This window comes from Parasteatoda tepidariorum, chromosome 10 (genome assembly GCF_982258835.1).
Source record: "Parasteatoda tepidariorum strain Cologne lab strain chromosome 10, Ptep-v5.0, whole genome shotgun sequence".
Taxonomy (NCBI): Eukaryota; Metazoa; Arthropoda; class Arachnida; order Araneae; family Theridiidae; genus Parasteatoda; species Parasteatoda tepidariorum.
Window position 1 is genome coordinate 1,703,590 of NC_141764.1, and position 26,279 is coordinate 1,729,868.

The 26,279-nt window shown below is 30.5% G+C and overlaps 1 protein-coding gene across 1 annotated transcript in view; it reads left to right on the forward strand.

Annotated features, from left to right (window-relative positions):
- Positions 1 to 26,279, forward strand: part of LOC122270190 (uncharacterized) — a 143,285-nt gene that overhangs the window by 90,717 nt on the left and 26,289 nt on the right. Inside the window, exons 2-3 of the mRNA XM_071184066.2 lie at positions 65 to 275; positions 24,554 to 24,783. Coding sequence (XP_071040167.1) covers positions 65 to 275; positions 24,554 to 24,783 — 441 coding nt within the window. The remainder of the gene's footprint in view (positions 1 to 64; positions 276 to 24,553; positions 24,784 to 26,279) is intronic.

A 26,279-nucleotide genomic window follows, 5' to 3' on the forward strand; every position in this document is an offset into this window, starting at 1 on the left:
TTTCATGAACAACATAATACGCTTCAAACTTTATGAGATGTGTACAGGTGTTAAATTTTTACAGCATTCAGCATCATTTACACCGAAGAAAATGTACGAAAGTAGACCTTCATACCCTTCCCCATATTCATCATCATCATCATTGAGGAGTCAGGAGGAGATGGGGGCATGGAGCAGGGCATCCCCTGTCACCAAGATGGAGTACTACAAGATGGCACTCAAGAGCACATCGGCTACTAAGAGTGTCGTCGCCATAGACCCTCAGATTCCACAAGGTACTAAGCACTTTTTTTTATTTATATAATAAAATAAATTTATTCAAAATATATATATAAGTTTATTCAGTATATATATATATATATATATATATATATATATATATATATATATATATATATATATATATATATATACTGAATAAACTGACAAATGTATTTTTAAAAAATGAGTACTGAATTAGCCTCATCGTTTTGAAATGGTTTATAATTAAAGACGAGACTTTCGAGTGCTTTTTATGTGGCCAGATTTAGGGGTTAACACTGAGATTGTTAACTAAAGATAGACAAAATTGAATATAACTGTCCCGAATAACTGTTAGAAATTCAGAACAATAATTGTTTCGTTATCCAATCATTATTTTATAACCGTCGTTGAAAAGCCGACCCAATTTTTATGGGTTTACGACTACTAATGTTCAACTCAGTAGCCTTGTCATTTTGAACCCAATCCTGAAGACAAGGGAACTCCTGCATCAAATATTGGGAGAAATTTGCCTTCAAGGAGGGCTTTTCGATGGAGCTAACCCGCATTTGCGTTACATGGTGAGGAAGACCATGAAAACCTGCCATGGTTAGCCTGAAGGGGAGGGGACTCAAACAACCCATGATCCGTCTACCACTGTGGATATTTCAAGTCAGTACTGTGGTCGGTGCAAGCCGGATGCGGGATTCGTATCGACTGGGATTCGAACCCGGTTCACCTGATTGGAAGGCGAACGCTCTATCCCCTGAGCCATCGCGGCTTCAATTATTATTTGTTTCAATTCAATTGCCGTTATTCAATTAATGCTGTTTCAATTGAATTTGGAAAGAGCTGTGATGGCTCAGGGGATAGAGCTCTCGCCTTCCAAGCAGGTGAACCGGGTTCGAATCCCAGTCGATACGAGTCCCTCATCCGGCTTGCACCGACCACAGTGTTGACGTGAAATATCGTGGTAGAAGGATCGTGGGTTAGAGTCCCCTTGCCGTTAGGCTAACCGTGTTAGATTTTCATGGTTTCCTTCTCCATGCAACGCAAATGCGGGTTAGCTCCATCAAAAAGTCCACCACGAATGCAAATTTCCTCCAATACTTTATCCAGGAGTTTCCTTGTCTTCTGGATCGGAATCAAAATGACAAGGCTACGGAGTTGAACATTAGTTGTCGTAAACCCGAAAAATTGGGCCGCTGTTCAGCGACGGTTATAAAATAAAATAAAATCGAAATTGGAAGGCATAGACTTTTAAGAGATAGTATTAGAATGAATTTAAAAATATTGACAAAGGTTAATCACTTTGAGTGATGTTTTTAACTCCATAATTTGACGAAACATATATGAAACAATGGTTATAGAAACCGTAAAAAAAAGAATAAATAAATAAATCATTTCTAAGCACCAAAAGAAATTATTCCATTTTCAGGAAGTAACTGCTCCATTGGTACTTATCCGTAAGTAAATTCTCTATTATTTATTTGTTACTATTTTTTCACAATGTCCTCTTGTTTTGTGTTCCAATAAATAACTAATTAAGTACATAAATTAATTAATAAAAAAAGTAATCGTTGAGTTTACTTGCTCTAGGCTTGTGAAAAAGACTTGTTTTTTACTCTGTTGCTTTGAAAGTTCCGTATTCTGAATAAACATTACGCTCATTCGTAATTTAGATACTGTGTGTCATTTGCTATTAAGCATTTCACATTTACTTCCACATCACTTATTCACCAGCGTCAAAACAAAATAATTTAATTTGGAATAAAATAAAAAAATTCTGAAGGTCACTTTCTTATTTTATTTACATACATAAAGAAACAAAATAACTGTCGTATCTCAGATGAAGGAAGAAAAAAAATTGAGATAAATTTTTTTTTAAATCTATTTTTGAACTGTTAAATTGCACACTTTTCAATCCCAGAATCGTAACAGAAACTGACAGATTTACTTGCTGACTGTTTCTTTACTGAGCTACAGCTGTCACTTGTTACCTCAGAACTTTTTATTTCATGTTTTATTCATTTGGATGAACGCCCAATGAGTAAAAACCACTTTCTGCCTATTGCCCAATTATCATACTTCGTTCAGCGTTCTTTTTTTTTCTTTCACCTTTTGGCGAAAACAATGAAATCTCAGAATGCCAATCCTGAGGTTATAATGATTTGTATATACCGCCAATCGTTCTCAATGACTTCTTTTCTGACTGTTTTCGACAACCTCTCACGTTTGTTAAGTAGTTTTAGAGTTTAATTCTAGAACGTTTGTCGAACATTCGTCTGATTTTTTTTCTGGAACGTTTATGGATAATTTGATTACTAATATGGACTACTAGTTGAACAGGGTCGATAGCTTAACATGGTTTTTGGAAGCTCTTTCGCCAAGGAAAATAAAAAAGCCACAGTTTAAGTGCCTTATTCTTGAAGCAAAGCTATAATTTCAAACTATAAATGCCATCGGACCGTGAAAGAATTATCTGAGTTTTAGAACGGACAAATAACTAAAATATTTTAAAAGTGTTTAAAGTTTTTTTTAAAAATCGAAATTTTTTTTTCCTAGATGAAAATTATCCAAATCAATGTTTTATTCCCATTTTTCGCAGATTTTGGATTAAGTTTTGCATTGGATTAAGTTTTTAAATATTAAAAAAATGGACTTGTATTATTTTTCTTACAAATGGGCATTTAGTCATTATTAAGTCTTACTACCGTGCACTTCTAAATTGTGTTTGTTGCTTTTACATTTCAATTTTTCTAATTGTTTTAGCTTATTTGCACTGTCAGTTTTTGGTATAACAGAAAGGCTCCTGTGTCTTGTCAGACTGTGTGTCTCCTAATGAAGTACTGTCTTGCTAACAAAACATATCTTAAAATATTCTTCGTATATTCTCCGTATTTCTGACTTTTTAAATTTGCGCCGTATTATGTAATTTAACATTGTTTAGAAAATTTCATAGTTTATAATTAATAAAAATTTTCGATTTCTATTAAATTAAATATAAAAAAATATACGTACAAATATTTACTAAATAGTATCTTTATTCACGAAATGTAAGAAAAACGACGCAGAGTTAAATAAAAAACGTTAACCACATATAAAAATCATAGCAATCATTGACTTTAAATAAAGTTTATTATTCTGTAATTTATAAGGTAAACGAAATCCGACTTGTTTTACATAATTATTGTTATAAATCGGGCATTCTATCAGCGAGCCACGCTCTATTCTTGTTTATCTTGCAGAGTTGTACTTTGTAATCTGGCAACTTCGCTCTTGTATATCTGAGTTTTTAATTATCTATATTTTCTTTTTATTTCTAAGTGCATATTAAATACTAATTTAAAATAGCTGTCATCCTTATTTTGCTAATAATTACAACAATTATTTTAATTAAAATCTTAATTATTGCATAATTAGCATTCATTTGAATATTTTTTCATTTTGATAAGATACTCTCTTAACCGCATTCTTAATAAATTGCTCAGATTTGTTCGAAATTTCCCCGCAGAATCAAGCCTATCATTAAAACAGCAGAAATATTCTATGATTCTCTTATACTTGTGCGAAATAACATCTTTAATGATTCAGAGGTGTTCTTTTAATTCCAGTTTTCAAATAATTATACTCTCAAAATGATTCGATTCTCTCAAATAACTCTATAGAATTGTAAAGAATCAATTAGTTTAATGAAGGGTTGTATGAAGAAAGATTTTCGGTTCTTTTTTCGAACGTAGTGAAAAAGTTATTACACAACTGGAGAACGCTTGATTAAAAATTATTTACCTTATTGAAAAACTGGTTTTCAAATTATGTTATTAATAACTTTCTTTTAATGTATACTTTTATTTTATATTCGCCTGTGACCCAGAATTGGTGGATATTGAGAAAGAATTTGGTTTTAAATGTGCTGTTCAATTTATATTTCAATTTATTTCTTACTACTAATGATAGTGTCTCAATTTTCCATTATTGTCAATACATTGTCATTGGCTGAAAAGTCACATGGTCGGATCCAGTTTTCCCACATTAATTTTCATATTGTTTCGGTTGTCATCAGCATAAAATTGATATAAGTCATAAAGTTATCGTTATCCTATAAATATTTTTGTTTTCTTAATTTAAAAGTTAAAATTACCCGTACTGCTATTATAACGTTTTTGATTTTGATTAATTTCTAAATCAAAAGTTTCGGAGGATTGTTTTTATTATTATTATTGTTAGAATTGTGTAACTATACGTTACATTTTAAGATAAATTTATTAAAATCGGTGTCTGATATTATTTAACGTTTCATAATTATTATCTTTTGGCGCTAATTATATAAATATATTATTATGAATTGAATATTATATTAATATATTATTATGAATTGGGAGTGGTACTGCTCCTACCTGATGATCCGTTTCGAGAGGTGCTGGAAAAATCGCATCTAATTTTATGGCAGAATTGATAGCCATTTCTACGGCTATCGAAACGTACATCAATCTTGAACCTTCGGAGCAGCTTAGTGGTATCACCATCTTCAGCGACTGCAGGTCTGTATTACAGGCCCTCAGCAAAGGTACCTCAAGCCTTGTCCTGAATATCATAGAACAACTTGGACAACTTCAGCGTCTCCGGAAAAATTGCTTCTTGCAGTGGATTCCCGCCCATGTGAACCTAGAGTTCAATGAAATAGCTGATTCCTTGGCTAAAAATGCCAGAGATCTAAATCAAAATTCAATCCCAACCACGTTGGCAGATGCAAATGCTTTTGCAAAGTCAAGACTACTCACCCCTTTAAAAATCAAAGCCCACGATCAAATAACTAATCTTGACATCGATAGGAAGACAGCCACTACTCTCATCAGACTAAGAACAAAACATCATAAAAACATGAAAATTTCTGCAGATGGGACTAGAAAATATCAAAACTGTGGCAACTGTCTTAATGTGGAACTGACACCCTATCATGTTTTTAACTGCCCTGCAGTCGCTGCAGGCCTTCACCTTTTTAAACTACCCCACAGAAGAGGATTTGTATTCTTTTAATGCCATAGAAATAACAAAAACTATTCAAGCACACCATGAAATATGATTCAATAGAGGATACGACACCAACCAACCAACACCAACCATTATGAATTGCAGTTAAAGAGATTCGTTAAATGATTTAGAACTTAACTTTCATTTTCATGCACAATGTGATGAATGCAAAAATTGTGTTTAGAATATGCATCCATCCGTTTGGTAAGAAAAAAAATATTCAAATAGAGTTTCGAACTCAACAAATTTGTTATAACAATGTGCACTTTTAGTTTTGAATGTTATTTCCAAAAAATGATTTATGTTCACTTCTGGATTTTAATTGTATCATAATAAGGGAAATATTTTGAAGTGGCACAAGTGTTCTTTTTAGTACATATTTTTAATTGAATAATTTCAACTGTTTTATGACAAGAAACAGCAATTATTGCGAAACCATCATCGGGGTCGATGTGCGTCAGCCTAGCCCCCTAACCTCTATATATCAAAAGCCCCTATATTTGTTTTGGTTGTTCGATTTCACATTATATTTTGTTTTGCTGCGCAAGAACTTTAAGACTTAGGAAATGATGAAGGGGTGTAAGAAATGTACAGGGAGTGCAATGGTAAAAACTAAATTTGAGAATTATAACCGAATTAAATTTGTAGATAAATGCCGCTCTGCAGAGCACAGAAATGCAACGACAGAGTTAAAATTTGATATGAGCCATTTTTATTTAGAAACTTAACTAACTTAGATTTTATTAAAATGTATGAGACACAGAAGAATAGTGAATGAACATTACAGTAAGAGATATCCTATTAAGATATTGATTTTAATGTCAAATTAAAAGAAAATCATCCGGCCAGACAGGCAGCCCATTGCTGACCAATTCCTTCCTCTGAAGATTTCTCCATAACGAATTCCTATTTATTTTTGATTTCCAATTCTTTTCATTCATTGTAAGAAAATCAGACTCCATCTCTACCCACGGCCTTCCTGTTCCCGTGGATCTAAAAAACAATATCTTTTTTATTGTATTGTCATCACTCATTCGAATCACGTGGGCTGTCTAATTTATTAAAAAACAAAATATCAGAATAAAATATGCAACTGAAAGCAGTCTAGGGTTAAATTAATTTTTATCTGAAAGTTAATTAAAATAATTTTCTCCGTTTAAGTGTTCTTCAAAAACGTAAGGTTCTTTTTTGAGAATTCTAATTTTATTTTAGTACTAGTTGAATGCTAGTTCTTTGTATGGGTAAAAAAAAAGTAAATAATGAATAAATAAATGAATGTTATGCATTCTCACATTTCAAACGCATATTACGCCATAAAAAATAATACTGTAAGCTTGCAAACATCACTAATATTATTTTTTAATTCTTTGAAAAGAAAAAGTGTTTTTAAATTTAATCATAACAATAGTGCTGTGAAAATCAAAAAGCAACGCAAGTGCCTCATAGTAAACTCCGATGAAAGTGGCTTGAAAAAAAATTTTTTTTTTTTAAATCTATTGCTATTACAATGAACGCTAAAATAGAATTTCTAAAAGCTGATGAAACAAAATTTAATTTTGAAAAAAATTTTCTCAATCAGTAGCTACATAATCTCTATTTCCGACCATTTTTGGAAGGCACGGAATTTTTTTCCATTCGTGTTGGAAGAAAACCTTTAGGAGAGACTGTTAAAACCTCTTCCAGCGATCGTGCACACTTTCGCACCCAATGCGGAAAAGGTCAAACAAGGGAACAGGAAAAAATATAAAAACAAAAAATAAACAAAACAAATAAGTCGATTAAACTGTATTCAAAATATTTGTGTGATGTTCTTATTTAGAGAACTCTTCTTGATAATCTCTGAGACAGATTTACGAACTCTTGTTGCAGTCAGAGTACACTATGAAACTATTTCTCAATTTTTACAGAGTTAAAAGTTAAGTCAGAAAAAAATTAAGCATCTCAAACAAACAAATCTCTTCTCTCATTTTTTAAAGCTAACTACTTTTATGATATAAAATTAAATGCTAACTTAAACAAAAAGCATAATTGCTCGTTTATTTATAGAAAATAGTTCTATGATTCATAATTGATAAATTTGTTTTTACTCATAACTAAAGCCCGGATTTTGATGACATTTGCATTTTTTTGCATTTTTGGACATTTTCTGTCCTTTAGAGCATTTTTTAAGATTTATAGGGCATTTTTTCCAAATTTTGGACCGTATTTTGCATTTTAAAGCATTTTTTAAGCTTTTTGTTAATTTTTTCCTATTTTCATTATTTATTGGGGCATTTTTATTACATGAAATGCAATATTTGTCTTATAATTTTAAATTTCATATTGTAGCTCTCAATACCACCTGCATGCCATTATGTTTTTTCACTATGTTATTGATTGATATAAAATCTTTAGAAGTAATTCTTTGTTACAGCTTTCCCATTTTCTCTGTTTTGTATAGTTTAGAGCATTACAATTTTCTAGGAAATTTTCTTCTCCAGGAATAAAAAGTTGCTTTAAGACAAGAGACGCTCGTTTACATTTCAAAATATCAAAAAACATTTAATAGTCCAATGTAATTCTGATATTTAGTAATATTATGAGATGGAAGTTGTTATATTCATTAAAGTTTCTGTACAAAATGAAAATGTTTTGGAGTCAATATATTTTCCTTTTTTTGTTGTTATTTTAGGATATAAAACATATTTTTCAAACTTTAATGAACGTAGAACAAGTATTGCATTGCTTTATATTTTTTGAAACGACTCATAATAATTTTAAAGAGTAAAACCTTGTTTTAGTTCAATATTTTTACTTCTATTTAAGTCATGTCATAAGGCATTTTTAGCGCAATTTTCGCATTTTAAGGGCATTTTTTGCACTTTTAAGGGCATTTTTTGCAGTTTGTAAGGGCATTTTTTTGCACTTTTTAAGAGCATTAATTGAGTTTTTTTAGGTCATCAAAATCCGGGCTCTACTCATAACTATAGCGGTAGGGATCATTTTTAATGGACGCTAAATTTTTTTCATCAATCCGGTTTCCATGACGCTAACAGAACGGTGCATTTCCGCACCCGGAAAATGACACTGACTAAAATTAAAATTGTTTGCAAAAGATCATACCATGAAAAAAAAATATTCATCTTTCAAATGTCTCCTCCGAACGGATTAATTTAAATTTGATTTCTGATAACAGGGTCTGGAATTCTCCCTTCCATCCTATGTTCAACTTTCAGGGTGCTATCATAAACGGCTCTAGGGTTATAAAAGAAACACACAAACTCTTCATTATTATTTTTACTTCTTAATTTTTTTTGTTATGGCTTTAGGAACTTTTTTTCTAACAGACCATTAGATTCTTTTAATTTTATATTTTTTTCATCCTGCAAAATAATATAAAAACAAAGTCTCGACAAAATCAAAGTTGAGAGTCCTTTCTATTTATTTGCATTAAATTTTTTATTTGCTGTTTTTATTTTTGCTTGTTATTTTTAGTTTTTATTATTTAATTATGTACAAATTTTATTAAAGCTATGGAAATCAATAAGATTAAAACTATGGGATTGATGGGAATCAATCATAAACTTATATTTTACACAACCTGAAAAATGTTTGAAAAATTTAGTGGGGGAAAAACAGTTACACGATTCTTGCACTGTTAGGTTTTTAACATGCTGTAAAATAATATACTAAAGAAAAACATTGAAAACCTCTTAACTCAAAGTTCTTTTTAGTTATTTTCATTGTGTACAAGTTTTGTTTAAACTAAATCATTGGAATTGAACCAAAATTTATTTATTGTATCATATTAATGAGAGAATAAAATCCTGAAGAAAAAAAAAACATTTGCTTGTAACTTTTGTTTACTTTCGTTAAATTAATTTAACGCTTTAATGTAAATTTACTAAATTTTATAAAATGTTCCATCTGTGCAACATTTAAAATTTTGACTTTAAATTAGCAATGATTATTATCGTTTGAATTGCGATATACATCTTCATCGTGGAATTATCCGAAGCGCGTTCTATTTATCTTCGTCACTTTGTGGGTAGGGGGTGAGTAGGGTGTATGACTTCGGATAAATTGTTATTTCCAGCAATAAGCTCCGTAATTCCAAATTTAATCTATCATTTTTTTATGCTAAAGTTCTAGCATTCGAACTTTTTTATTTTTACCTGATTTATCGATCTGTTGTAGTTATTCGAGTCACGGTTGCGTATCTCTTTTGTAAAAATAACCCCATTGCGTATCCCCTCACAAAAGTTAGAACACTCTCCTTTAAAGCAATGATTAATGAGGCGAGGGAACACGTCTTTGAACTCCAGTAAATTCTCTAGATCTGTATCATTTTTCGCTTTTGATTCCGTTGGAAGTTCTGGGTGGGGGTCTCGAGGGGCCAAAGCTAAAGACATATTTGCTTAACATGCACACCCCTCCTTATCAATTACAAATTCTATCAGCTTTTCACCGAATCCTGCCCCCTTTCCTACATTATTCTTAAGATGGATGATGCCAAACGACATTTAAGAATACAAACGATATTATTCAACGTTAAAATATCTTTTGATATGAAAGATATATTTAGACTGGGCCGTTATAAACGTTTATTTTCCTCGTTGAAGTCAATGATTAAAGATATCATTAAGAAGCAGGATGGGAGGTGAAATTGATTTCAGTTCGTTACGAGACATTTATTACGGTTGTTAAACTGTATTAAATTAATTTGTAGATATTTATTGTTAATGTCTGTCACAAATTCATCTTTAGTTTTTATTATAGTTTATTTAATCTACTTTTTTTTATTGATGCTTGTCAAATAAGTTCGCGATTGAATTGAAAAAAAAAAAACAATCGAATGGCAGGCTTTATTTTATAACCATCGTTGACAAGCCGACCCAATTTAGGATTTACGACTACTAATGTTCAACTCCTTAGCCTTGTCATTTTGAACTCAATCCAGAAGACAAGGGAACTCCTGGATCAAGCACTTGGGAGAAATTTGTTTTCGTGAAGAGAATATTTATAGAACTAATTGCGTTACATGGAGAGGAAGACCACGAGAATCTCCCACGGTTTGCCCGACGGCAAGGGGACTCTAACCCATGATCCATCTAACACTGACGATATTTTACGTCAGCAATGTGATCGATGCAAGCTGGATTCGTATCGACCATCCTTCGCTGGGATTTGAACCCGGTTCATCTCATTGGAAGGGCTCTATCCCCTGAGCCATCACGACTGTTAATGGCAGGTTTGACAAAAAAAAGTAACTAAATAAATAAATCAAGCTTTGAGTGTTTGAACTGATGCTTTGATTTCGGGAACTTGAATATTATTACTTATGTTGCAGTCTTAACGCTGTTTTAAAGTAACATTTAGTTATAATTACATTACATAGTAATCAAATTTAAAAATACTTTGTATTTTAATCTGGTTTAATTTTGCAAAACATTTATGATTGCGATTACGATTACAAAATGATATTACAGTTCAACATGTTCCAAAATTTCTACAGTGAAGCATCTTCGACAAAATAAATATTAGTTTCTTTTTTTAAATTTTATTGAATGTTATTGATTACATAATTCTCTGATTAACCAATACGCCTAATTACCATTTTATCTATTCACGCTTTAAATATCAAATTCGTCGATTAGATGATCCGTGGATTCACACAGATTCAGTAATAAGTTGATTTTCTAATTCGTCGATTGATGGATTCATTAATTCTTCTATTCACTATTACGCTGATTTCCTAATTCGCCGACTGACTGAATCATTTATACTTCGATTCAATAATACCCTGAATTCTCAATACTTCATTTGTCGGATTCACTAATGCACTGATACACAGATTTCTTAATTCATGGATTATGATGGACACACTTAGATTCACCAGAACTAGCGGATTCATTGGTTCATGTCTTTATTCACTCGCTGTACAAATATTCAGTTATGCAAGCTATATATGTGTAATTGTATTGAATATATGTCTTTATTATATGTGTAATAAAGTGATATTAAAATTCGAAGTTAAAAACTTTGAAAAATCCTATAAAAGCAGCTTAAAAAAAATTAATTTAAACACCTCATTTTGTTTCTGTTAAAATTGTTTTAGAATTTTTTTGGCACTTGTAATTCAATTTAAAAAATATGATTATTCTTACCTCTGGACATCGTAAAAATATTTTTAACAAAGTAAAATATTTCCAATATACCAAATAAATGAAAAAAGAGAATAATTTGTTTTTGTTGGTGTTTTTAGGTACTTAAAGATTTCTGCAATAACTTTTCGCAAATTATCAGTTTAGAACATTAATTGGCTCTCAACGCCGGAAGCGCCACTTTAACGACTCAATATAATCAAATTTTCCTACTCAATTCGCCTTATCCATCACTCACCTCCAATAAAAAACGTTATTCGGAGATTTCAAAACGCTAACTTCTCGAGAATTTCTCACAATTACCACAACAACAAAAAAAAGCTTCATAAATCAAGGACACGTACTACACCTGTTGATATGAGACCTCCAGCAATGAAATCAAGTATCATACGAGGCAGAAGCAAGCTTTATTAAAGCTCTTAATAGTGGCCAAGGCGTTTGGGCTTCTAGCATTAAACCCCACACGAAGTTACACAGGTAAAAAATGGGGCGGCGGTGCGGTATAGGAAGGAAATGTTCGAATTCTGAGGCGAAGACAGGTTGAAAAAAGGTTTTTTCTCAAGTGTAGATTCTTGCCGTAATTACACATGGAATTAATTGCAAAGAGCACGTGCACGCCGTTCTATTGAGCAGTTCAACGTTTTTTTTTTTATTTTTATGCTTTGTTCCGTCTGGAAGACAGGTATTTTCTTAAAATGTTCTTTTTCTTATGCTATCCGTTCGTTATTTCGTAGAATAAAACGATATAATAACTTGTTTGGAAGCATTGAAAAATGAATAAACAAACTCGGTTTACTTTTGCATCCACCCTTTTGGTTATTAACTTTTTCTATTACTTTTTCTCAATTTCTATTTTAACCCTAAACATTTTTTGGGTGGAATAAATATCATTAGAATATGTTTGGTGGAGTGCCCTCCTGCAATTTAGCTTCACTCTCTGTCTGTTGTTCGATAGCTTATCAAATGATCGTGTCAAATAATAGAATGATCAAAGAAAATTTATTTGCTTGTTCTTTCTGATTAGAGTTTATTCGATAGGTAAAGAGCAGTGATAAAAAAAAAATTAATTGCTCTGCAAGCTTGTACATTTTTATCTAAAAGTTTGAATTGCTGACCCAATAATATCTCAATAGTTTGGTTAGGAAAGTTGAAGTTACATATATTCTTTTTCGTAAGATTTTTTTTTTGCATATATTTTTGGCACAAGTTACGTAAATCAAAAAAAAATTTATCTACTGTCCGAGAAACCCTGAGTGCCTGTTAGCATAACGAGTGCCTAAAGAATAACGCTACTTTATTAATTTCAAATTTTTTTTTTTTTTTTAAGAATAGAACGTTCACATTGCAGTTAGGTGACTTAAGTTCGAATCCCATCTATGGCTGGTCGATTTGAATTCTACTTCCGCCTAGCATCATGCTGACGTAAAATATCCCGATTGGTTATCCAAAAAAAAAATTATCAACAGAGGCTAGTTTTTCTCAATGCTTGGTCAACAGGAGTTTTCTTTTTTTCTAAGTTGTGTTCGAAATTTCAGAGCTAACATTGCAATCCTAAAAATAGATTATATGCTCAGCATCGTCTCTAAATTAAAATGCTTTCGTCATAAAAATTTTAAAAATGGTTATGAATTAAAAATTGCCCCCTTTCGTACCAAAAATTGATAAAATTGATCGTGTATTGATTTTTCCCTTATATATATATATATATATATATATATATATATATATATATATATATATATATATATATATATATATATATATATATATATATATATATATATATATATATATATATATATATATATATATATAAATAAAATTGTTAAGTGTAGAATTTAGCAAACTGGAAAAAGCTTTGTAGGAGCAATTCTGGTAAAAACAGGTCAGAAAAAGAGTTAATAGTTTTCACTAACTGCAAGACTGAGTGAATGCCTAAAGTTTTTATGAGAATAGATAAGAGAAAAGCTAAACCCGGTTCTGACGCGGCCTGATTAGTTTTTAGGCTTCCATATTACAGATATACTTCAAGAAAATGAATCTCTTCAAAGAAAGAAAAACAAAAATTATTTGATTATGTTATTAAATGTAAAAAAAAAAAAAAATTAAAAAAAAAATCTCTTGATCAATAAAAAAGAAATTTCAATAATATATTTATATATTACTCTTAAATATCGACTTTTTTTTTCCACGTTGGCAAGAAAGAATTGAAAAGTCACGCGCGTGAGCTGTCTTACGCATATAAACGTACAAGTTGGCAAATTTCTGATTGAAAATTCTTTTCTCCCGTTAAACATCAAAAAGTTGAAACAAAATGAGCTACAAGTTGAGTAGAATTGAAATAATAAATGTGAATAGTTCATATCAAGAAATTGTTAAGCATTCTGTTTTAATTAAATTTAAGCAGGTTCAATAATGGTTTTATTGAACCTGCTCGAAAAATGAGTATTGGCCGGGTTGTTGCGCTTTTTAAGTATAATAATAAATAAACGTTGATAATAGCTATGAAAGATTTTTATTTTATTTTAAAACCGTCGTTGAACAGCTGACCCAAATTTTAGATTTACGACTATTCATGTCCAATTACGTAGCCTTGTCATTTTCAACCCAATCCAGAAGACAAGGGAACGCCTGACATAGGGAGATTGCCTTCGTAGAAGTCTTTTTCATGGAACTAACCCGCATTTGCGTTACATGGAGAAGAAAAACCACCAAAATCTCCCACGGTTAGCCTGCCGACAAGGAGATTCCAACTCATGATCTGTCTTCCTCTGAGGATATTTTACGTCAGCATTGCGGTCGGCGCAAGCAGAATTCGTATCAACCAGCTATAGCTAGGATTCGAAACCGGTTTACTTCATTGGAAGGCCCCCTGAGGCATAGCGGATCAAAAAAGCTGTAACATTGAATGAATGGTTGTAGACGAGTGCTTCAAATTTCTACGCTACATTTAAGCGCGTCGTATGTAATGTAATGAAATGTCGCCCAACAAGTTTAACGGAATGTAATTATCGAATTTAAATACGACGAATCGTAGATTTATTAATTCAATCATACTTCCTGACCATTTTTCTACACACCTACAAGAAAAGGCAGAAAAGTTTTTCAGCAGGAAAACAAAATTTAACGTAAAACAAAAAAATTGGAACAAAAAAAAAGAAGAAAAAATTCGCAGAAAAGCACTTAATATTGCAAGAAATTTCAAACAAGACGAATTTTTCATTAAAAAAAAGTAGTAGGTTTATAAACAAATAGCCCTTTTAGCAAATCAAATTTCAAGCCTCTGCAATCCTGCGGTCTATCGAGCGTATACCGCCTGGTATTAATTTCTACAAGTTTAAAAGTAAATAATTTTAGAACAAAATATCGAATTTTTAATTTTTCTTATTTCATCGCATTCCTTGTACATTTTTTCTACACAATTCCGTAATTTCAAGTTTCTAAATTTTTTAATTTTTGCCTACCGAAACGAATAGCAACTTTAAATTGAGCACACGAAGAGCGCTCGCGATTTTTAAATATGTACAGAGAAATGGTAGTTCCATCGTTACATCAACTGAACTCATGAAACTTAAGAATTATTCATTGATTAGGACAATTTTCTTTCAAAGTCTTGCTAAATTGGCGATTTTTAAATAAGTTGAAATATGTGAGTTATTTTTTCGTTCTAAATTAATGTAAACTTGTGCTCGTCTGAAGACCTGATAATTCTTTAGTTTAGCTTTGGGCACTTGCTGATGAGTTTGCTAGTAGAAGACCAAGGATTACTGTTGCTGTCCATATTATTAGAAGCATTAAAAGATTCTATGTAAAATTTTAATTATCAGGTGATACTATACATTGTTTGCTGAAAATGGGTTGTACTTGTTTATGTTAGTGTGTCAATTGGTTAACATTGCAATGCAGTACGTTAAAAAATAATATATTCATTCAATTGGAAGCATATAAAAAAAATTCCCAAATAAACACCCATTACATGTGTGTTTAAATATGAAAGCATTACCTATAAACTCCTGCACAACATGCAATTATTAAAACACTACAGTGAGTCAAATAATTTGATCTAATTATTATAATATATCAGTATAATACTTGATATAATAAATAGTCTATATATTTATATAATATATCGTCTAATGTATTCTATCGTCGAAATTATATATCGTCAAATTTAACCCATTGATAGACTAACGTAAACAAGTGCAAAAATTCACATAAACAATAAAGCTGTATAGAGTATCACCAGATAATTAAGATTTTACACAGAATCTTAGAGTGCGTCTCATAATATGGCCGGGAACTGTACATATTTTATTGCAATTGAATGGTGCCCATAAGGCTATGCGCTATAAGAAATATCGATACATTATATAGATTTGATCTTAAATTCCATCGAAATGATGAAATATATGTTTATAGTGTTAGAATAAGAGTTTTTCAATGCATTGTCAAAGTCAATTTTTCATTTCTTTGTAAGGCACTATCATTGTCAAAATAGACAAAAACAGATTTTTTTTCTTTCTTTTATTGAGTCGCTACTTTTGTGAAATGTTTGTTCAATTCTGTCAAAACTTCCATTCAATTTTAACAATGACGCTTCTTTGTTGTTACATTTCATTTTTATTTTTTTATCTTCCGTTAGACATTTTGCTTTTACAAATATCTTAAAGGGAAAATACCATATTTGAAAATAAATCATTCTTTCACTTGTTCATCGGACAATAAACACTTTTTTTTTTTCACTGAGGAATTCTAAAAACACTCAAATAGACAGTTTTAAATTAAACTGAATCTTATTATAAAGTGGAAGAACTAAAATTGATCTACCGGAAACTAAAAATTAAAATTCAGTTTTTGATAAATGGTTTTTATTATAAACTAGCTGATTATCCTTTATTCGTATGTGGAATAACTAAATAATCAATCAATCGGTATTAATCAAATCCGCGAAATCATAAAGGAAACTAAAAGACCGACACAAATGAAAAAATATATTCTCTTCATGTTTCGAACTTCGATATATCGAAAACCTTGTTATATCAAAAAAAATATATTTCCTATTAAATATCTACCTAATGTTATTTGAATTCTTGTGTCGAAGGGTTTCCTCTCAAAACTTTGTAATGTCGAATATTTTTCGAAGTAGAAAAGGAATTATTTTTAAAGAAATCACAATGTAAGTTCATTGTAAACTAATTTTTTTTTGTTTAATGCATAAATATTGTTGTCTTACTTTAAAAAAAAAATGATCATTGTTGTATTTTGACTTCAATTATCATTACATACATATTTAATAGTAGTTATTCTTACGTGTTATGACTACTTTTCAAAGTAATATTTTAGGATATCTTTTTCTACTTTTTAGAACATATTTAAGTTCTGAACTTGTCGAGAACTCGCTACCTGGAATTTTTTTTTTTGTAGCGTTCCCTCATCTTTGAAATATCGAAAGTATACTGTAATTTCGAATTATTAAAAAAAATTTCATTCATATTATTTTATGCAATTTTCGGGGATTTTCGTTATTAGATTGAGCAAAAGACATAAGTCTTTTGCTCTAGATTATAATTTAGAAGTTCATCCCATTAAAATTAAAATAAACTATAATATTGAGTATCGTTTGGTAGGACGCTATTGCTCGCTGTCAACTCATTATAGTCAAAATTTACCACAACTAAATATTTTAAGATACTGAACCCTTTCGGGGGCCATAAAAAACCTATACTACCGCAGTGCTTATATTAAGTACTAACTATATCAGCGTATTTAGTAATTATTAAAACAGCACCTTTTATTCAACATCTGTAAGGATTAATGATCAAAATTAATTAAGCATCATGTGTGTCAATAATAATTTGGTGATTTTTTACGGACCTCTAAAAGTATTTTTATCGAAATATTTTTCAGAAGCGTAACCAAAAAAAAACTGAATAAAATGGTGGGTTTTTTTGGTCTGATCATTGTCATTATCATTAATGGAGGACTGCCCAGGGTGGGCCTTGACCTTCTTGAAAGTTTTTTTCTGGCTAACTTTTTTTCAACTAGCGTTTTCCAGTTCTTAGTTTTTAAGCCTAAAAGGTGTTTTTCTGGGCCATCTATCCATCTCGAATTCGGTCTACCTTTTTTTCGCGTGCTACCTGATCTGGCATTAAAAACTTTTTTTTGTGGTTCGGTCAATGAACTTATTAATAATATGAGTAGATAAAGCACTAAATGTGTTCTTCTAAGCCAGACACCATTTTTGTTTATTTCCTCCAAACATACTTCTCAAAACCCTTCTCTCAAAGGTACCCAACATAACATCATGCCTACAAGATAGGGTCCAGATTTCACAAGCATATGTTAAAATTGATCTTAAAAGAGATTTATGTAATATAGCTTTTGTTTTTCTATGAATTACTTTAGATTTTCGAATTCCATTAAAACATGTATTGGCTATTGTGATTCTCTTTTACGTATCTATTGTAATATTTTTCCTGTTGTTGATTCCTGTTGTTATAAACTGTTGTTGCTAATAATAATTTCGAAACAAGCAAAATAAAGATTTAAAAATCAAGCAAAATTTTTTTTAATTAATAGTAATATTAAATTACGACAAAGATTTATCAATTTTTGGAGCTCATCATGCTCTTGAATTTCAAAATTAAATTTACCATACTTGAGGCCAGCTGAACAAGAATTTCGTAATGAAAACCAAGTAGTTTAAATCTATTATGTGAGATTTTAAAATATAAATTGCATCAACTTACAAATAATATATTTAAAGTATTTTTGACTACTCTTACTTAGACTCTTACTTTTGACTTAGATTTTTATATCAAAACAAATGTTTTATAATATAAAGTATTGCAATTTTGTTACATGCGCTTCGATCTGGAAAATATAGCCCAACTATTTTAGGCAGGAGAGCAACTCTTTATGTACTTTTAAGGCTTTTTTACTCAGAATAGTACTCAAAATAAACATTATAAATTCAATTTAAAAATTATATAAATACGATTCACTACAAAATGAAGAAAAATGTGATGGCCGCAGGGCGATCACAGGTTACCTAATGGCAAAATGGTTGTTGTCTAATTTTTTTGGGAAAAGAAACTTTATTGTGTTTTCATTCTGGACATCTTTAACCGTTAATCCTGAACTGCTCGTTACACATTTTCGCAGACATATTTAAATGCAGCTCAGACACTTTCTGTGTAAATTCTTTTGATAACTGAATAGACATTGAACAGTCAATCGATATTAACGTTTTTGGATTGGCACAATGGTGTTTGATGGAGATGTAAGTTGTTAGGATTTGGCATCGTTTTTTTCTTGCTTCAACTCTAACCTTTAGGACCGTATCAATCAGCCTGGACCTTCTTTATTTATGATATTCACCTGAATCAATATTGAAAACGATCCAGTTTGAAATTCTGATTAGAATTTAGAATTTCTGATTCTTAATTAAAACAATAAAAGCAAAACTTTCGTACAAATGATGAAATTCTCTTTTATTTTCAATTAAATAAGTAGTTATGGGATCTCAGTGGTCCCCTATCTCGAAAATAAACTCACCCACTTAATGCATAACATAATTTAAAGTGGAAAAAAGAATTATAATAATTTTTTTCAAACAGCAGCGGTCGCCATAGCAACGCATGCGCATTGTTTACTTATTACTCATGATTATTGTAGTTGAAAAGTGAGGACGCCATGAAATCAAAACCAAGACACATTTTGCTAATGGGTAATAAAAAAAAATCGTATTTATGAATTTTCCTTTCACAAGAAATTCGTGCACCTTCTTACATTTTTGTAACACGTTGTAACATTTTTGACCACTATTAAAAATTTAATAAAAATCATTTTTTATGTAGAAATTTCTTTAGAAAAACGAATTTTATAGTTGTGTGTAAAATTTCTTTAATTATCTGAAATAGTTCTAAAAATGTGAAGAAATGCGCATAAAACGAATTTAATACACAAATTTTTTATCACTCTCCTTCTAAAAAATTTTTGGGACTCCTATTTTCCAGATCTTAAATGCGTTCAAAAAGGGAATGTTTATTCGCAAGAAGTACGTTTTTGTGTCTGATTTTGTAAGGTAAAATATTGCTTGAAATAATTATAAGTAACGTTAATTAAATGTTTAAGATTAAGCCTTCGAATCTTTAAAGATTGCATTTCAATACCTGAAAATCCAATAATTAGATAAACAGTTATTAAAGATTTTCTCCCTACTATTTTTGCGTATTGTCCTTACTTAACGTTTTAAAATTGAAACTATTTTTAACTCCCGTTTTTTGACAAGGATGTTAAATAAAACGATTTTAACGATGTAAGGAAACATAATATTAAGGAAAGAAAAAAAAGTATTTTTTTCTTCGCGTTAACATGAAGAATTACTTTTTTAAAAAGATGTTCTACTGGGGTCAAACGAAAAGCGTTCTAATGAAGAATAAGATACTTGGCCTCCTAATTTTTGACCTATGACTCTCTTGACCTTACTTTTAGAATCGACAAATTACTTGACTCTTTTGTTCATAATGCTTCTTCTTTTGGCGTTTAAGTGGATTATATAATAAACATTGCGAACGGTACGGGTTTTTTTTTCTTTCTTTCGCGGCTTGTGGCGTGAACATAATTTCAGTTTGTTTTGTTTGTCGTCTAAGACAAGCGGAAACAATTCATTATCGTTGATTTTTATGTTCATAAAAGAGTTAATCTATATGCTTCTTCTAAATTTTTTATGCCTTCCTTATTCTATAACTTTCATTTTGTGCCAAATAAATAATTTCTGATGTTCCGAAAATAAAAATTCAATTTCGGGGAAATTAAGTAATATTTTTCACTCAAAAATTATATTCTATAAGTTTTCACGTTACTGCTTTCGTGTATTATAAATGTATTTGGTTCAAAGTTTATTGCTTTTACTCATCTATATTTGTTGTAGATAAAAGTTAAAGCTAATGCCATAAACCAGGATAATTTGGATTTGGTTTTTAAGCCATTATTTCTTCTATTCTACTTATTGAATACCCGTTATTTTTTCGGGAGTTACATAATTAATAAATTAGTATTGCTCAACATTACCAAATTGAAAGATATACCGATACAATTAAGCTAAAACTAGACCATTGTTTGTTTGTTTTTTTACTTTTTTTTTTTAATTTCTTGCTTTTTCTAGTGGCTATTTACGTTATTAAATTAATAAAAACATATTTTTCGAAGTTCATCTCTTCAAAATAACGGCTAATCTATATATATATTTCTCTTACACGGCTACAAAAAAAAAGCCTCATTACAACTTCCCGAATGGCAACGCTAGAAAATCGACCAATGATTGCCGCTAAAAATGTCGCATGCCAAATCTAGCTGAGGTGGTTCAACGTATGGCACTTTTAAAAACGGAAGCTGAAAAAACCTTAAGCTAGGCAGAAGTGACTAGTCTTTGTCGATAGATCTCTATTTTAGTATTTTGTCGAAAGCGCTTTTTTTTCACGAATTTATATATTACGAATTCATTTGACGATTTTTGATTTATATCACGAATTTATTTGTTTCATTATTGTTATTAGTTATTCAATGAAAAATGAGTCTCAGTCATGCTGTTACGCTTTAAGATTTTATACTATAGCACATTTCTAATTGGTTTAACAAATTACATGTCATTTATTTGAATTCAAATTAATTTTAATGACTTAGTATTTACTAAAAGGATGTAATGTTTTTTTTAAAAAAAGTTGTTATATGGATTTGAATAATTGTTCTGAATTCTTAGAATTTTGTGTATTTGAAATGAACCTAAGTTAGTGAACCTAAGTTAATTCCATGTGAACCTAAGCGAGCGAAGAGAGCTTGCTTTGCGAAGCAAACCATATAAGATTGCGTAGCAATTTTCGGGGGTTAGCGAGCGTTAGCCAGCAGGGGGCTCAGCCCACTAGTTATATTTAGTATCAGTTGTCATAATGCTACTGTCGAGGTCAAATCCTGATAGTCTTAAAACTACCACGATCAACAATTTTCTACAGTAACTTATCCCTTTCTGTGGGTCCTAAAAAATAACGACTTCGTAAAAAAATGACATAATAGGTATTTTGGTACCAATAGTAGTTTATTTTGTACCTGTGATGATACAATAGGCATTACATATTTCTTAGCTTTTAAAATTTCTTTACTTTCTTAAACTTATATTTTTAATCATTTTTAATCGAATTGTAATTAAATAAAATAAATTAGTTTATTTATATTAAAATTTATTAAGAACAAACATAAAATATTTTATTCTTTTCTTTTCGATCTAACGGCTCATTTTTTATTTCAATACTAATGTTGACTCATTAATCCACTGTCGCGCCTTATTGAAAACAAAAATTTATTTATAACTCTTTATTGTTAATTTCTGATCACAAATATGTTTCAGTTATAGGGTTATACTAATTCTCACTATCTTGTTGATGATTCGCAATCACCAATGTATTTTTTCAAACCTAATATTGATTATGTCCACCACCAACCACGGAACTCTTCATTAGCTTCTAATTGTCTGTTGGGAGCAATTCAATTGCTTTTTAATTGGGCTTTTGAATAGGCCTTGTTTTCCATGGCCTGTTCTTATTAATATTATTATGTGAAATTTATTTAACTTAGAAAGTCTTATAGATAAAATTATAATTTGTATCTCGAGCTCTACAAATACTACAAAATAAAAGTTTTATTTTAATTGTGATTCAGCTTTCATCTTCGACTATCATTTTCATTATCATGTTTTTTACCACTATCTTCAATTAGTCAAATATACCATCTTACTCCAACCACACCTGATTTCCCTCTTCATATTACGCATTAAGAAACACCCATTAACCTAATATCAATAGTACCTCTTGTTAAAATTAATTGAGCATCATACATTCTGGTATACTTATATAAGCTTTTTTGCAGATTAAAACGTAGGAATCTTATTTTAGATATAATTCTTGGTAAAAGCCATTGCTAACAAACTGTTTAACAAGTGATTTAAATGATAGAAATACCGCGTCTTATGAATAATTCTGTTTTTCCCATTTAAAAGCTAAAAATTAAAAAAAAAAATAATAATAAAAAAAAAAAAAAAGACGTATTTCGTATACCTCAAGAACTTATTCCGTTCAAATTAACGAATTCGACATTAAAAATTATATTGTTTCAAAAGATGTTAAAATTTGCAGACTTACAATTTCAAATGATCATTAATGAATTAAATAACAATAAAAAAGAGCAGTGAGCCATAGAAATAAAGTATTACTTCTGAATAACTTTTTTTCTAGTGAATAGATTTTCATTCAGTGGTAAAAGGCACTCACCTGAAAGGTAAAGGATTGGAGCTCGAACTTAGTATTAGAGTTTGACAAAACGAATTATCTAAGTGATTCGAATCAATGGATTCGAACAAGTTGTTTTTATCGAAATAGATTTAAATTACTAATAAATAGTTGTTTCTTAAATTTCAGTTAGTTTTGTTTCACAGTAATGCTATGTTTACAGTTAAAAATTTCGTGTGAAACAGAAGAGAATCTTACTCATTCATTATTTAAGATTTTCCAATTAAAGAATTCGGTGAGTTCAGATATAAAATATATATATATATATATATATATATATATATATATATATATATATATATATATATATTTGTAGTTTCTTAAAATTTGCTATAGTTATGCATTTTTATAGCAATTAGCAACATGTACAATATAATTATATTCAAGATATAATAAGTATTACTTAAAATAATTCAATAATGAGAAAGAATGATTTTTTTTATATCGACATTAGTTAAAAGAAAAATAGCGATATGTAAAATAAACATTTTTCGAATTTTTTGCAATTTCAAAATTCTTTGAAGCATTTGGTTCGAACCACGTGATTCGCGATTAAGTCATGTTATTTGATTCAGTGATCCAAATGACTAGATTTGAAATGAGATCTGAATCACTTGATTCGAATCATTGATCAGAATCACAAAATTTGAATCAGCTGATTTGAATCAATTGATTCGAATCAGTTGTAAGATGGTGATTCGAATCACCAAATCAATTCTCTGATTCGAATAATCGAATCAGAGAATTATTATGGAAGTAAAGACGGCGTGACGGCTCTCTATTCACAATGCCACTCCACAATCATACCATTGGTCTCGAAATTGCGGAGCCTTAAGCAAAGCCCTGATTCACAGCGAATTGTTTAATTTTTATGGTAGTTAAAGTATTCACCCGTCGAAAAGAGAAAGCACCCTTTCTCTTTGTTCGATTTCATTTGACACCAACTACATCATATTTAAGGTCAATCCCTTAAGTCAGTGGTTCTTAACCTTTTTAAGCCGCGACCCAAATTTGAGAAATATGTTCATGTCGCGACCCAAAAAAAAGTCAAAATTAGGCTGAGTAAGCCACAATGACTTCTTCTAGGAGGTGTTGGTATTACTTATTATTCGGCGTATTACTAACTTTTTTGGTTCGACTCAGCACGACCCAAGAAATATGCTTTGCGACCCAATTTTGGGTCGCGACCTATAGGTTAAGAACCGCTGCCTTAAGTCATTGAAATTTAGTTTGTGAAAATCTTACCATTGGAACAAATATAATGAGAGAGATATCTTTTTTTTCGGCTCTCCAGCGATTTCCTTAAAAATAAAAAATAAAAAAACTAAAACTAACTTTTTTTTTATGAATGGGTTAACTTTGTGTAATGCAATACGTTAAAAATAAATACAAATAGGAAATCTATAATAGACCCGTCACAAGCATGTTTAAATGTAAAAGTATTGCGTATAAATTCGTGCAAATCATGTCATTATTAAAACACCACAGTGCGTCTAATGATTTGGTCTCATTATTACAATATAATAATATAATACCTGATATAATAAATATTATATATTTATATAATATATCGTCTCATTTATATTATATATCGTCTCATTTAACCCATTGATACACGAACGTAAACAAGTGCAAACAGTCACATAAAAAACAATAAAGCTGTATAGAGTATCACCTGTGTAATTAATAATTTTACATAGAATCTTAGAGTGCGTTTAATAATTTGGCCAGGACTATTCTTTGAAGTGTGTTAAACTTTATGTGTGAAGAAAATGTAATCATTTGGAATCTTTTCAGAACTGTCAGATGTCCGGGAAGCAAATGAACACTTTGTCCGGATGCGGCTAGAGGCCGGATGCCGGATTCCCCGCCCACAAGTGATCTGCGTGAGGGATGTATACCCAGAGAAGAACATCCTGCCACGCTGTACACTACTGCACCGATGCACAGAAATGACTGGATGCTGTGAAGATGAGACTACGCAATGTTCACCCAAAGCAATGCAGGAGGTCGTCATGCTTTTTTATGTAAGACACGCCCATTCCTAAAATCACCACTCTTTTTTTTTTTGTTGTTGTTGGAGTCAGACTGCGTACTTGAGTCATCGAAATAAAATAATCAAAACACAATATTGAAGGAAATAATGCATGACTTCAGAAGAACGTGTCTCATTAGCGGAATATATTCGAATTAGTTAAAAATTTTTCATATTTTTAAAATCATATTTTATTTCCATTATTTAACCGCTCTCCTTATCAATTCGTTTGGAAAGAAAGGCAAAAAAACCAAATAATTTTTTTTATTTTATTAATTAAGTCAAGGAACTAAAAACATAATACGTAAGTTTTAAGTTGAAATTTTAATTTTTTTATGTGTTAAAAACATTTAATTTACTATCAGTTTACAATCTCGGAGGCAAATGAAAAAAGTTAAATATTAGTCTGTGTAGGATAGTTTTTAAAACAAGGGACAACACGGTGTTACTTTCCAAACGCCAGTGTAGTGATATGCGCTTTTTTTTTTGCGCTTTTTTCAGTGCAAATTCAGCAGCCATCGTATATACAATCTCACAAAACACGTGTGCAGTCCCACAATCCAATAGTAAAAATCCCAAACAATCAATGGTAAACTTACAATCAATCACAGCAGATTTTTATTTATTTATTTTTTGCTTCCGCTCGAGTAAAAACGTGATGAAACAAAATGTACTGACACGTTCTGCTACGCCCGAGTTTCTTCGGAGCAATAATTATTTGCAATGTACACATACCAGAGTTTCTTCGGAGCAATAATTATTTGCAATGTACACATACCCGAGTTAACTCGGGATAATAATTATTTGCAATGTACACACATACCCGAGTTAACTCGGGTTAATAATTATTTGCAATGTACACATACCCGAGTTACCTCGGGATAATAATTATTTGCAATGTACACATACCCGAGTTAACTCGGGATAGTTAGGGAAAGTGATTAAACTAACGAATTTTATTTCTTAAATAGGTAAAATAGAAAATATGGCTCCAGGCTCTAAATTTTTAGAAGGCAAAAAAATAAATAAATAAAAACAAATTATGAATAAAAATTCTGCAAATAGAAAATGAGATTTAAAAAAAAACCGCTAGATAATAATTTGAGCGTGGCTCTTAAACGTAAAATTTCTCATCTCTAAGAAACACTAATGTTGCATATATAAACTATAAAAATGACACGATGGTATAAAATTTGAAGAAAAAAATATAGAAAAATGTTAAGTTTCTTGGTTTTAGGTGAGAAATTGAGCATAGAATACCAGTATTTATATTATGAAGTACCATATCTTTCCGGCTTCAATGTCTTGGGATCATTAAATGTGACGAATATGATTTAAACTCTTTTTGCTTATATATATGTATGTGCAGTCAAACCCCGCTATAGTGAACACGGTTTTATAGTGACCTCCCGGATATAGTGAACGAAATGTTCGCCCCCGTGCCTTTCTACCCACGTATAATGTTATTTTTTGTGGATATAGTGAACC